The 15,090-nt window shown below is 38.2% G+C and overlaps 1 protein-coding gene across 1 annotated transcript; it reads right to left on the bottom strand.

The window, feature by feature from the left end:
• Positions 1-5,068: 5,068 nt before the first annotated feature.
• On the bottom strand, positions 5,069-10,921 carry phox2bb (paired like homeobox 2Bb). Its single transcript, XM_051860923.1, has 3 exons — positions 8,174-10,921; positions 7,348-7,535; positions 5,069-6,492 (listed from the first exon to the last, which is right to left on the bottom strand). The coding sequence occupies exons 1-3, from the start codon at positions 8,412-8,414 to the stop codon at positions 6,067-6,069; spliced, it is 855 nt and encodes a 284-aa protein (XP_051716883.1). The 5' UTR covers positions 8,415-10,921; the 3' UTR covers positions 5,069-6,066.
• Positions 10,922-15,090: the final 4,169 nt, after the last annotated feature.

The following is a 15,090-nucleotide window of genomic DNA, read 5'->3' as shown; positions in this document are numbered from 1 at the left end:
CCTTTATTTTCAATCTGAATATTTACAGAATATTTATATTTGTGTTAACTCTTTCAAAATGGGCAAAGAAGAGTAGATTTTCTGCTTTATTGCTCCAAGATGTTCCGCCTTGCAGTAGAGACTCTACGCTGCACAAAAGGATTCCTAACATGAACACAATAACGAGACTATTAGTTGACATGTTGTGTGTGTAAGCTGCCAGTTATCTGAATTGCACAGTGGAACTATATTAAATTTTTCTATAATTTTTAATAATAATAATAATAATAATAATATATACTATATACTACTAATATTGTTTTATTTTTAATGAAGAAAGAGCTTTGCAGACCTCATTTGAATCTGTGTTGAGTATGTGTACTGCCCAAAAGATAACCATTTCATTTTATAGATCAAGACAAACTAGTCATTTTCCACACTGAACTGACACTTCTTTCTTTTTAGAGCTGCTTTACAGTCGAATTGAACTCTTTTTGCATCATTGAATCATTATTTTCCTGTTTCTCCCGTAAATCTGCTTTAAAACAATCTGTTGTCACGTTCTGCCTGTGTTTACTTTCGCTTTCATGGACTTTTAGTTTGTTTTCCTTTAGTTTGTTTTCTGTTTCTTTTGTTCCTCTGTTCCCACCAGTCCTTAGTTGTCATGGTAATTCATTTAATCATCACACCTGTTGGTATTTGTGTTTCATTATCATTGTGAATTTAAGTTCCTCGTTGCCTTCTGTTCAGGTCCGGTATTGTTTTGCTTTGCACACTGTTCTGTTTGGATTATCTTTCTTTACTTTGTTTAATGAAATAAGTTTAAACCTGATCTTCTCTGCCTCCCTCATCTTCACTGGACTGAAATGTTACATCGGTGTTGTATAAAGCGCTATAAAAATAAGGTGGCTAATTTCTAATAGGAAGGCAGATCATCAAGTAGGAGGTGCTGTTTAAAAGCCTGTAAAGCCTCAGTAAGAGCTCTTACTCATTATTTTTTGAATAATCAAAAAAGTCTTAGTTATGAAGATTCTGCTTATTCATTAACAAATGGAAATTTTGAAAAATAATGTAAAGTTAATTAACTTATGTAATGAATTATGTTTATTTAGTATGAATTAGCACAGATGTGTTTTAAAGCTCAATAATCTCTTTTTCTCCCAGCAGGTGTGATAACAGTCAGTATCAGCAGAGGGCGCTCAAACTCAACTCAAATCCCGGATCGGCCCCACCCTTCTCAGAGGTGCTTCATATCCTGCATATCGCGTGTGTGTGTGTGCGTGTGCGTGTGTGCGTGCGTGCGTGCGTGCGTGCGTGCGTGCGTGCGTGCGTGTGTGTGTGTGTGTGTGTGTGTGTGTGTGTGTGTGTGTGTGTGTGTGTCTGCTCCATAGAGAAAACTGACTTATGCATGCTTCTCTTCTCAGTTACTCTCAAACGATCTGTAAAATCTGAAATTAATGGCTGGATGACGACAAGGACAAACATGATAATCCAGAATAATCTACTGAACTGTCCAGTCAGCATCAGTGCTACATCCTCACACAGTGAGTCCTACACACACACACACACACACACACACACACACACACACACACACACACAGAGAGATTTGTTTTTGTGAATTGTGGGGACATTCCATAGGCGTAATGGTTTTTATACTGTACAAACTGTATTTTCTCTCCCTCTACTCTACCCCTAAACCTCCCCATCACAGGAAACTGTGCACATTTTTACTTTCTCAAAAAAACTCATTCTGTGATTTATAAGCCTTTTGAAAAATGGGGACATGGAGTAATGTCCTCATAAGTAATACTTTGTAATACTTGTAATACCTATGTCATACCCATGTCATTATACAAATTTGTGTCCTGATATGTCACAAAACACACACACACACACACACACACACACACACTTTATTTTGCTGTACCGTCACCTTCTCTGTCTGTGCCATTAGTTATTCTTTGCAAAAACACACATTCTTCAACCAAACCATGAGTTATGCATGTTTTACCTGTCCTATATATATTTAATAATGTTGTACCTGAAATCACAGCTCGATAGCCACAAGTACATGAAAATGTATTTAAAATAAAAATACAAAATGCGTCAATTTAAATATATCAAAATAAAATACAAGATCATGAGTGGAATATAATATATTCAATTGGTCATTCGTTTAAGTATCACTACTGATATTGATCTGGTCGTGTTCTGAATGCTAGGAACATTTAATATTCAACTGCTTAGAAACTTTATTTTTCTTTCCCGTTGTTTTCATTTCTCTTCCTCGGTGTGACCCACTGTCAAATAAAAGATTACACTATATCGCGAGTTAGACTGGGTAATTATCTGTCTGGAGTAGATGTCATTTGTCAGCAATTATTCTAGTAGAATCAACCATCATATTCTCATCCTAACCATAATTCCAGAACTTCTGGAAACGACTCGATTCCATCGATTCCGATCCAATATTTCCGATTCCGAGCTGTGTGACAGAGTTCATGTGAGTGAATTAGATGAATATTAGAGCTGCTGTTGAACTGAATTGGGCTCTTCTGATGACTCTGTTCTCTGGGATGGAATTCACTCCAAACTTTGGAACCGACTTTTGATTCTGAATGACTTGAAATTGTAAAATCGGTTTTTTCTGCCACTGAGTCGCAGTCACACTCTATATTTCCGTGCAGAAACAGAATTCGCTTCATTCTCCGTCACCGACACTGACCGCACGTGCGTTTGTGTTGAGACAGGAATCAGCAGATTGTTTTGAAAATACAAAAATATCAAACTAAAAATGTGTTTAGATACAGATTACATTTGAATTTTTAAAATAGCCTACTTTTTAAAATAGAAAATAGTATTTTGTGTTTCAAACAGCTGAAATAATGCCCATCATGACCTGAAGCCCTTGCCTGTTTGTGTTGTGTTGATCTGATCTCTGACAAGCATTTTTAATTAACAAACACTTTGATGTGAACCAGAAGATTCAACTTTAACCAAATTTTGCATTCAGAGAATATGTAGTTTTCTAAAAGAATCGTAAGCCTGATTAAAAAATCGATCGTACAAATGAATCAGAATTATATCCGCTGTTGTGAAGCGACTCATTAATTCATTAACACAAAGTTAACACTGTTACTGTGGTCAAAGCTACTTTATCTGGCATACATTGTGAATTTAAGGATCTTTATGTTTTATTTAGTTTTATTCGATGATTAATGTTATTTAATTTGCTACATTTATTAAAGTGCATGGAAAATGAACGAATACATCGATTGGTAAATAAAGTAACCTACACATAATTAGTACAAACAAGCTGATAACTTCAGACAGCTGGATTCAGAGGAGCGGAGATGTTTGTCTATATATTGCACGTCTTGGGTCGTCAAGACGTCTGACATTTTCTTCCTTTATACCTCCTCCTCCTCCTCCTCCTCCTCCTCAGTGTCGTGCAGCACAGGTGTCTCCGTCATCACCGCGTCATCAGTGCTACAGCGCACTGCAGTGACGTCAAACCACAGACCAACGAGTGAAAATAAAACACTGTAGCAAAGTTAAAGATTGACTCGTTGCGTTGAATAAAATAATCACTAATTATATTTAGATAATTAGGTTGAATATTTAAGCAAATAACTTTAAACATTCTCTGACCATTAAAAATAAGGAGTATTTTTAACATTACGCAAAAAGTTATAGTCCATAATGAGGCTGACCAACACCTGACTTCAGCACGTGATGGACAGACAGAGACTCTCACAGCTCGGTTACTCACACAGAATCTGAACACACACTGCATGACTGTTAGTGCTTATCACAGCAGATCATTTAGAAATGCAAGAACTGTATTTATGTAAATATGGAAAGCTCAGATTGGTTTATAGCGCTGATGATCATTATAATGTTCTAGTGCTGAATCTGAACGGTCACTGCAGATCTCTTTATAATGGCCAGTGTCGCGAGAAACGGTTAAATCTATTTATTATCACTTTCATTTATGAATTTGAGCATCGCTATTTCATCAAACATTTACTTTATTGCTCTTAAATTCTACTTAATAACAACAAGTCTTTACATGCTGATTTGTAAAACAGACGTTTGCTTTTTGTTAAATGATGTTATAAAAATGATCTTATGGTTTTCGAGAAAACTACAACTATTAATTCATATTAGCAGACAGACTGTACAGATTTACCTTCAGTTATTCACTTTCGAGCAGATTGTTTGGAGATTTTCTGCATCTATAGCGAAAAAAACACTAATTTTAATAGCTATGTATGATTTAATAATACAGTGTAAAAAAATACTGAGTTAAAAACAACTCAAGTTGGGTTGAAATTGAAAATGGACAAACCCAGTGATTGGGTTAAATGTTTGAGTTTTACTTAACTCAACTATTGTTTAAAAATTACTGTATTTCTTGCTTAAAATGAACCCAAAATATGTTGGAAATTAACATTTATTAATATGTTTAATAAATGAACATTTATTAAGTTAAATTAATAATAATTAAACAATAAACACTAGTAATTATTTCTCTGATTTTTAATTTCCAACCTATTTTGGGTTCATTTTAAGCCAGACATAGTCATTTTTAAACAATAGTTGAGTTAAATAAATCTGCCCAGCAGGTTGATCAACATTTAACCCAATCGTTGGGTTTGTCCATTTTCAACCCATCTTGGGTTGTTTTTAACCCAGTATTTTTTTTTTTTTTTTTTTTTAGAGTGTATAGCCTACATAATATAGTCTGCTTAATTTTTACCTCTTGTATGTGGGCCTGCATATAATAGTCTATTGTATGAAATGAAACTGCGCAAAATCGATATGTAGGAGAATAGTTCTGGATGTTTAGAGATGTGAATTTTGAAGTAAACTCTAATGAAGGTGTCTGTGTTTATAACAGCAGTGGGCCGAACAGTAGCGTCGATTACCGGAGGGAATCCGTGCTCGTGCTCGTGCTCGCGCGGCTGTCCGAGGTGCTGAACGGGACACTCGCTCAAGGACAGGACACCTAAAGATCTCTGAAGCTCTTTTAGCCACTTTCTGTTGAATGAAGCGGACACTTTAAAGAGAAAACGGGACAGTATTATTTTCAGCATCATAATCGTTTTTATCATCAACAGCCATGTCAATGGTACACCTGAAAAACTATGTGCACATGTAGAAATATTTCCTTCTTAAATATAAGCATCCATTACCTACATATAAATAATTCTCAAATCCTGGACAAAAACGTGTTACATTATGCTCACAAAATAGGTGAAAATCATTATAAAATCGGACGGAGAAGACGACATGCAAATAATATAGAAAATAAATACAGTGTTTTGCATCCATTCCCTTTTTCCTCCGAAGAATGCTCCAGTTGTAAAACATTATAAAGACTCAATGAACTACAGGGGGATCATGTGGTCTATGTTTATCTAGGACGTCAATACGCTTTAACACTATACAATTTGAGCCACAAAAACACAGCTGTAGAAAGACACACAAAACGTTTACGTATTCCTGTCAACAATGAAGTATGTACTTGTGCCATTTTGAAGAACAATTCGCCATGGATTAATAGTAAATATGTGGATGAATGTTTGCAGAGCCCCTGGCTCTAAGGCTTGTAAATTTATAGGTAAAAATATATAACAGAGTGCCACATCTGGCAGGATTCTGTAATACAGACATGTAACTTGCGCTAGAGTCAATGTAAACAAATAATCATGGCGCGAGATATAATGACATGTATAATGACATTGAATAATGACATTGATCTTCATGAGTCCTTCTTTGCAGCGGGAGCGCGCATCGCAGTCTCTTAGTTTACTTGTGTCGACCACAGCCAAAACTAAACAGTCCGGATAAGGTCACAATGTTAACATAATGTGTATGATATTATTATTATTATCCAGCTTGTGGTGTAAACCCATGGCATCGAAAGGAGTCGGGTGGTCTCTTCTTTCTTGAGTAGAGATACAGGACTCTCTCCTTCTTTTGGCATCCTCCTTTCTCCACGCATCAGTCACTAGAGTAAACTCTTGTTGGTTTGTTGAATCTCGCGCTCGTCGCTTCCTCTCTGCATCGAGCACGAACTCAGAACATGCTGGTCTTTACTAAAGTGGCTTTGGCTCCGTTCTGTCTTTGTAATGAGGACAGAACACTGGCGAACGGTCCGCCCAGAGAGTCCGGAATGGAGGTGATGGTTCCCGGGGCTGAGGCCCAGCCTTGACTCGGCGCAGTGCCTCCCATACCGGCCACTGACGTCTTGACCTGTTCGACCGGGCCGTTCCCCGTGGCGCTGACCTGTCCGCCGGTGGGGCTCGGTCCACCACAGTTGGAGGTAGGGTTAGGGTTGGGCCCGGGCCCGCCAGTGCTGTCAGGATCGGTCGCCTTTGCCTCTTTGCTGTCCTCCTCCCGCGAGTCCGACTTCTTCCCGGATCCGTTCTTCGCTGCAGCAGCTGCGGCGGCGGCCGCGCGCTCTTGCTTGCGGAATTTGGCGCGCCTGTTCTGGAACCACACCTGTGGACAATTGCGCATTTTTGGTCACACTTTATTTCATGGTACTTTCATACATAAATGAATGTTATTATTTAACATGAATGCTCTTTATATTAATATCCCTTACGATAATTAACCGTGGTTTTGTCATAGTAAAACTATGCCATTTGTAGAAACAAAACAAAATCAGTTAAACTGTTTTTTGTAGCAAAACCACGGCTAGTTCGTGGTTACCACGGAATAACTACAAGAACCATGTTTTTTTTTTTTTTTTATTCGTAGTAAAACCATGGTTAATTATCGTAAGAGATAGAAAAGATGGCATTATTATTATTACTATTGCACTTCATTTTAAATTCAGCCCATTTTAAATTCAACCCAGAGATTGGGTTGTTTTAACCCAGCAGCTGGGTTAAATGTTTGCCCAACCTGCTGGGTAGTTTTATTTAACTCAGCTATTGTTTAAAAATGACTGCATTGCTTGCTTAAAATGAGAATGTTTAATGAATAATTAAACAAAATACTTTTATTAAATAAATGCTTATTAATAAATGTTCAGCTTTTGATTATTATTGTTGCCTCTAGTAATTATGTGTCTGATTTTTCTTAATTTCCAACATATTTTGGGTTCATTTTAAGTCAGCCATATAGTAATTTTTAAACAATAGTTGAGTTAAATAAAACTGCGCTGCAGGTTGGGCAAACATTTAACCCAACCATTGGGTTAAAACAACCCAACATTCCATTTTCAACCCAACTTGGGTTGTTTTTAACATTATTTTTTTAAGCCAAGAAAAAAAAAAGTTGCTATTGTCATTTAATAAGAGTTTAACGCTTTCTGCTGTAAAAGTAGGAAATGAGTGGAGGGTGTCGCACCTGCACGCGCGCCTCGGTGAGGTCGATCTTCAGCGCGAGCTCCTCTCGTGTGTAAATGTCCGGATAGTGAGTCTCCGCGAACACGCGCTCCAGTTCTTTGAGCTGCGCGCTGGTGAATGTGGTCCGAATGCGCCTCTGCTTCCGCTTCTCGTTCAGTCCTCCGTGGTCCGTGAAGAGCTTGTAGGGAACTGTTCAAATAAGACATGGGCTAAGTCATGTGTGCAGGTGTGATTGTAAGAAAATGTGCCTAAAATCAAACACAACTTGTTGATTCAAATAGCAAGAAAGGAAAATGAAATCATAATTCAAATAAAGTTTCTAAACTAAGTGCATTCAGTGGTTATATGGTCCTAAGATAAGATCAAATCGTGATAAAAGATAAGGTTATGAAAATCCCGAGCCAGCTGTAATCCTGTTATCCGCGAAATGCTGTTAATTGAATGTTATTGGAGACTGGATTGGAAACTTGTCATAAATACTTGCTATTGTTGCTACTGCAACTTCAATTCACTGTCAATAATGAGCTTAAGTCCCTGGTTATTTCATTATTTTCCAAGGTTTATGTCTCATCGCAAAGTAAATAAATTATGCCTATCATTTTGGCAGCTTAAGATAATTTTGTTGGCGGTTAGGGTGTGACTGGGATAGTGTAACCCCGTAACTGAATTACCTCTTGCCTGCAATCGCTTCTAACGTGATAAATTCTTTCATTTGTGTAAGCAAATTTCGTTTGGTAAATACTAAACACATTTCCATTTTCGAAAGCAATCAAGGCGTCCTATATACCGGGGCTCTCGCGCCTCTCAGCTGGTGACTGCGGGCTTACCTGCGGCGTACGGGCTGCTCTGGTGGTCCCGCAGGGTGCCCAGGCTGCAGGAGCCCGGCGTGAGCGACGGGCACCCGGAGGTGGCCCCAAACGTCGTCCTGATGGGATTGTACTGAAAGCCACTGGCTTGGCTGCAGGAGCTGAAGTCCGCATAGGCTGACGCCAGGCTCGACGTGTCCATCCCGGCCATACAGGACTCGTAGGCAGAGGAATTGAGGTAAGAATACTCCATTTTATACATTGAAAAGGCTCAGTGGAGAAGGAAAGCTGCTCTCCCAAGGAAAAAGACACACAAACGTCAAATTCAAATTGGATTAAAATGGCGAGGAGCACATGAAAAAGAGAAGAATCGAGCCGAAACGCGGACGGAGTTGGGGAGCTCGTGACGGCTGAATTTTGACTGGTTTGAAGGAGGCTCGTGCCGTGGGTAGATGTGCACTGCTCGGCGCCTGCTCAAAAACTGCCCTCCTTTATAGGAGCTGAGCCTTGTTTTATGAAAAGCCTCCCAAGGAGCCGCCTAGCCCCAGGTCTCTAGAGCATATAGTCCTCATAATAAACTTGGCTCTTTCCGCTTGGACAATAGCACGGCGTTTGGGTCTTATTGCTAGCGCTTTTTTACATGACAATAACTCATCAGTCTATTGGGCTGGCACTGGGGGATCGGGCTGTCCAACCTCCCTATCATTGATCCCCTGCATCTCTAATTAGAATTTAATACCCCGCCATTACGCGCCAGCCCCCTCCGCCGCGCGCAGCCCTCTCGCTCAAACCGCCATCTTGCCCTTTAATTCAATCACACCACTTGGAAATAATGAAAGTTGGGTGACGATTCTCCCTGATCCAATTTTCCCCAAGCTTTTAAGCCTTTAAACCGGTGGTATACCTTGGGCTGAATTTTCGATAGTATTTCCCCGTCTCCTTTAACTTTTTCATCTCTCGTTTTCTCTTCTTTTACTCGGCGCTGGTTTTTTTTTTTTTTTTTTTTTTTTTCCAGGAGCTGAAGAGACTAGATTGTGGTTATCATAGAAGTTGCATGCTTAATTTAGCAGGATGCTTATATAAGTCAGGTCATTGTGAAGAATGTGGCCGGAAATGACTGCTGAAAAGCAATTGTTCGTGATGCTTTAGTAATAGCACAACAACAACAATATCGTGCAATGGGCAACTGAAAAGTTTGCATGTAAATAAATCCTTATATTATACATATTTGACTAAATAAAGGCTTTATGTAACAGTTTTGTTTACCGCAGATGTTTAATTTCTAAATTAAGCTCGTTTATATGCTGTAGTTCCATCTAGAAATGTATAAATAATTCTGCACTGTTTTTATTGCCGTGATTATTGTTTAAGGGCAAGTAATGTTTTGATAATGAGGGTAGCAAATTTGCAAAATAGCTTAATCATCAACCCTCTTATCTTGCAAAATTGCCTCAGAACATAATTGTTTAATATATTTAAATCATGCGCAATGTTAACGGAAGACTGTACAGATGTTTAAATTAATTGTCATTATTAAACTATATAAAATCCTTTAAGAATTATTTCTTGGCTGTGGCTATATTTTATTTATTACAAGACGGACTTGTGAAATGCATAGTCAAATTGATCAGCCACAGAAATGTTCTCACCTTAAAAATGATTCAAGGCCCTCATGTTATTGATCGTGTGTGAGGCAGAAGCAAAAACAAATGCCCTATATTTAAAGATCAAACCTAAAAATGATCAATGCATAAAAGCATGTAGTTGTTTAATAATAAGAAGAACTGATGCATCTGTGGTTATGCTCAACAAAACACGCTTTGTGTCAAAATGCATCAATAAAAGCCATGATTGTAATTTATGAGGTCACTCGAATGAAAGCATCAAGCGTTTCGAGTTTGATTTTCCACCATTTCTGCACCGTTTAAATTCTCTTTTTTTGTCCTTCTTCGTCTTTTTGTGGGAAAGATAAATGACGATTAAAAAGTTCAGTCTCTCTTGATACATCCCGGCCCCTATTATGTAAATTTTTTCTTTCTACACGCGAGTTGTGACTAAAAGATGTAGCAAATGGTTAATTTGATTATTGAAACCAAAGACCAACTGGTGCACCGTCCTCCCTCCACGCGCCTGGAGAGGAACAAGAAGGCATCGCGAGGAATTAATCTAATAACACACAAAGGGCCGAGAAAAGTCCTTTCTGATATTTTGCCGAGGCAAATACAATTATAGCTTTTGCCATCCGTTTCCCCCATTCAAACAGTTCTTTATTCTCATGCTCTGTGGTCCACCAGCCACCGAAACGCCCATCTTTTATATTTTCAACATCTCCTTTCATACTATCAACTGGTTCTGCGATCTGTTGGGCGGACTAAAATGTCAGCGATAAACCTTTGATATTACTGTCTGAATGAGCGACCGAGCTTAAAGTCACGTGCACGCGCGCACACGTTATTCTCAAGGAGGTGTTTGGATCCACTTGACTATAATCTGTTATAAATCAGTTAAATCAGCCTAATATCGTTAACAGGTCAATAGCGCGAAGCCCTATTCTAACAGCAAACCGTAAAACTGTAGCTATTAGTGATTAACAGTGCGATAATGGTTCAGTAGCCGTAATTTAGAAGTTAATTTGTGATTTAACGACTTATAAATAACAGCGTCCATATGGCTTCACTTAAATAAATCAAAGAGCTCACGAGCTCCTAAATCTCTGCTCACAAAAGCGGTGTAAGTTCGCGAGGATCTGCGCTGGAGGAATGCGGGTCGGCAGGAGGACAAAGAGAAAAACAAAATGCCTTTGTGTGTGGATGGATAAGACGAATCAGTCCCAGAAAAAGAATAGAAAAAAGAGGAGTGAATAAGAGGGGAGGCCAGAGGGGTGGGACTGCTGTCAGATGAACATAACGTCTCACTTAATGCTGAGGAAATCCTCGGATTATCAGAGGGAAATTAATATGTGCATGCTGCTTGCGCTGTGATATTTTAACAGTTTATTTTTTCCGATTGAATTTTTATTTAACTTTTAGCTTTTTAAATTCATACATATTAATAAATCTTGGTTTATTCCTCTATCAAACTATTTATTTATTATTTAAATTAATTACGCATCGGTAAATAAGTTTTATGGCCATTATTTTCCTAAACACCTGTGGTTTAAACTATGATCTTCACCAACCCGGCAATCATAATACAATACTGCAATAACCCTAAAAAATCAAAATTTGTTTCTCTAACTTTATTAAAGGGCAAATATACTAACATACCTGTAAAATGTTTTTATTATAATTTACACTAAAATAGAGAGCATAATGTCATCGGATGACAGTGAAAAGCGCGCGCTGGGGTGATGCAGTTGTTGAATAGAGATGCAGCAGGTTTTTTTGTTCACGCGCACAATTTCACATTAAATCAAACTTCTTATACATTACATGTTAATGACGAGTAACCGATCTGGGATTATATATAAATATAATAAAATATAGGCATTCACTTAAAAAAATTCTGCGTTAAAAACAACCCAAGTTGGGTTGAAAATGGACAAACCCATGCAGCGACTGGGTTGTTTTAACCCAGCGTTAAATGTTTGACCCCGGGCAGTTTTATTTAACCCAACTATTGTTTAAAAATGACTATATGTCTGGCTTAAAATGAACCCAAAGTATGTTGGAAATTAAAAATCAGACACATAATTACTAGAGGCAACAATAATAATCAAAAGGTGAACATTTATTAATAAACAATTTAATAAATGTTTATTGTTTTATTAATAAGTCTAATGAATAATAATTAATGTTTATTTCCAACATACTTTGGGTTCATTTTAATCAAGCAATACAGTCATTTTTACACAATAGTTGAGTTAAATAAAGCTACCCAGCATGATGGGCAAACATTTGACCCAATCGCTGGGTTATTAAACTTGGGTTGTTTTTAACCCAGCATTTTTCTTAGAGTGTATCAAGAAAACATCTTGCTAAAACATTTTACTGATCCTATTGATAACGCTGATTTTTTTAAAAGAATAATCTATATTGACAATTACAGATTCGATCACTTGCCTTTCTGAGAACAGACCCGAACCGCGGCGGTCCAGAGGCTGTGTGTCCGGGATATGGCTGATCCCGTTCCCTTTTCTTAGCTCACGGCCTTCCCGAGTGACCACGATGATGTCTGGCTTTCAGAGGAGCGGATTAGCATAAAAATCTTATTCTGCGGGGACAGTATTAGCAAACATATTACCCTCTAACGCGGCTCTGGCCCCGCCGAGATCCTGTGCTCGGAATCAATTACGAAATTACTCCAACCTCTAAGTCGACATTAACGGGAGAAGAAATGCCATCGACCGGACCCAAATAAGATTTTGAAAAGATGTGATTATTTAATCTCTTGCCAGTGTTTAAGAATTTGATTCATAAAATTGTCTAAAATGAGATGGAATTAAATTCTTATCGGAGTCCCCTGTCATCGTTTCATCCCGTGCTGTAACGCTGGTTCAACAGTGACCCTCATTAGATTCTGTCCGGCGGAAGGAAGGCCTTTGCTCTGCTTGTAAAGACGGTCACCTGCGCGATACCTTCAATGTTATTGATGCTGCATTATTCGTCATGCATTTCACGTTGTAATTAGTTGCACGCTAATGCATAAATCTGAACTGATTTATTTCAGCGTTTCTGTTCAGCTTCAGAGACTCTTTTAAGTTGTCGATCAGCGTTTACGAGGCATCGCTGTTTATTTTAACATGGCTTCAGATGGCCGGCGGGGTCATTCGTACAAACGAGGCCAAACGAGTGAGAGGGGGCATATTTTATTTAACACACTGGCATTGTTGTCCACATTAAGCAATTGACAATTATTAGCCTCGATCTCATAAATCAGCCGGCAGGCCGTTCTAATGGTTGAATAGAATGGCCGCTCGAGCTCGGGTCACTGTCATTAACCAGCGCCCGTCTCCATGAGGCTGGTCGCCCCCCGAAGGCATCTGGGTCTCTGTAGGACCTGCTGGCTTAATATCGCCCGTGCGCGGAGATAAATGCTTAATCACACATGCATTAGCGCAAGACAGCGGGCTATTGTGTGGAGCGAAGGTTTACTGGAATTAAGCGATTAATGACCAGCTACACAGCAGCACATCACGAGTGATTGAGTGTTTTTTAATGTTTAAAAAAATCTCTCTGGGGCTCCTTGTTGGACTTCAAGTTGAGTCGCAATTACTGTAGGCCAAACGATCTATTATCAAACGCTAAATGTGCCTTTTCTCTCTCCATTGATTTCTCGTACACTCTAAAAATGCTGGGTTAAAAACAACCCAAGTTGGGTTGAAATGGACAAACCCAGCGACTGGGTTAAATGTTTACCAAAACTGCTGAGTAGGTTTATTTTACTCAATAATTATTTAAAAATTACTGTATTGCTTAAAATGAACCCAAAGTATGTTGGAAATAATGAACAATAATTAAACAATAAACATTCATTAAACTGCTTATTAATAAATGTTCACCTTCTGATTATTATTGTTGCCTCTAGTAATTTTGTCTGATTTTTAATTTCCAATTTATTTTGGGTTAAGTCAGACATATAGTAATTTTTAAACAATAGTTGAGTTAAAACTGGCCAACACCTTGGGAACATTTAACCCAACCGCTGGGTTTGTCCATTTTAACCCAACTTGTTTTAAACCCAGCATTTTTTAGAGAGTATGATTCTTTAGGCAAAATGTTCTGAGTATACAACACAAGTCTAAATGAAATAAAACCGTGAATTCTTGATGCAAATATTTCTCGTTATCTTACAGTTCTTATATAAAGTAATTCTGGATATATATTCGTGTGTGTGTGGGCAGTCACACTGGCTCTATGTCCCCTCAGTAGTTCACAGTCACTGATGCACATTGTGTCTCTCTTTGGGAAAACAATGAGCGGCATTCTTCTGTCTCCATACGTGACAATAAATCATATGTGACCCGCGTCATATTTTTTGAGTTTTGCATTTGTCTTGTAATGAACGAAATGTTTTTGATGAATGAAAACGGATATTAAGGGTCACAGAACTATGGATCGTGAACATTTGAACCCACGGATGGTCTGGCAGGCCTGGCGAGCTTTCCTCCTCCTTTTATTATTGCATTTCGCCATTATCTGAAGATTCCACAAGTGAATGTTTGGAAAGAATATCACAGTCCACCTATTTTACTAATTTTCTGAGGTGCCACGCTTTAAAAACCCTTGCATTGTTTCGTAACTGTGTTAGATCGCCAGTCTCGTGTCTCATTAGCGTCACTTCAGGATGTGATGAGCGCGAGCGGCTCAGATGATGAATCGCGCGGTCAGCGTCTTCGGTTCAGACCTGAAAGAGCATAAATGAGAATGAATCGTGTGAGGTGAGGAAATGCTCTGGGAGTCGACGGAGTTAGATCAACCCAAACTTATTTAATGCGGTTTAATGGAATGACTCTGCCGGGAGATCTGATGAATTACTGTTGTGCTCCTCCACCTGCTGTTTATACCGTGCGATTCTGCTCTCTAAAAAGTTGGGTTGAAAATGGACAAACCCAGAGATTGGGTTGTTTTAACCCAGCGGTTGGGTTAAATGTTTGCCCAACCTGCTGGGTAGTTTTATTTAACTCAACTATTGTTTAAAAAATACTATATTGCTTGCTTAAAATGTTTTTTTTTTCTTTACCCAAAATATGTTGGAAATTAACATTTATAAATGTTTAAGAATTGAACATTTATTAATAATTTTAATTGAATAATGATTAAAAAATTCACATTGAATAAACTGCTTATTAATAAATGTTCACCTTTTGATTATTATTGTGGGTATATATTTTGGGTTCATTTTACTCCAGCCATACAGTAATTTTTAATTAATAGTTGGGCAAACATTTAACCCAACTGCTGGGTTTGTCCATTTTCAACCCAACTTGGGTTGTTTTT

This window comes from Ctenopharyngodon idella, chromosome 14 (genome assembly GCF_019924925.1).
Source record: "Ctenopharyngodon idella isolate HZGC_01 chromosome 14, HZGC01, whole genome shotgun sequence".
NCBI classification, from domain to species: domain Eukaryota; kingdom Metazoa; phylum Chordata; class Actinopteri; order Cypriniformes; family Xenocyprididae; genus Ctenopharyngodon; species Ctenopharyngodon idella.
The sequence above is the reverse complement of the archived record's forward strand: the minus strand, read 5'-3'. Positions and strand labels throughout refer to the sequence as shown.

Bases quoted from the DNA above. Each gene is read 5' to 3' on its own strand.
- phox2bb (XM_051860923.1), bottom strand. From the start codon at position 8,414: ATGTATAAAATGGAGTATTCTTACCTCAATTCCTCTGCCTACGAGTCC. The intron at 7,536-8,173 runs GTAAGCCCGCAG...TTATTTGAACAG, and splicing joins GAGCAGCCCGTACGCCGCAG to TTCCCTACAAGCTCTTCACG. The intron at 6,493-7,347 runs GTGCGACACCCT...AATTGTCCACAG, and splicing joins TCACCGAGGCGCGCGTGCAG to GTGTGGTTCCAGAACAGGCG.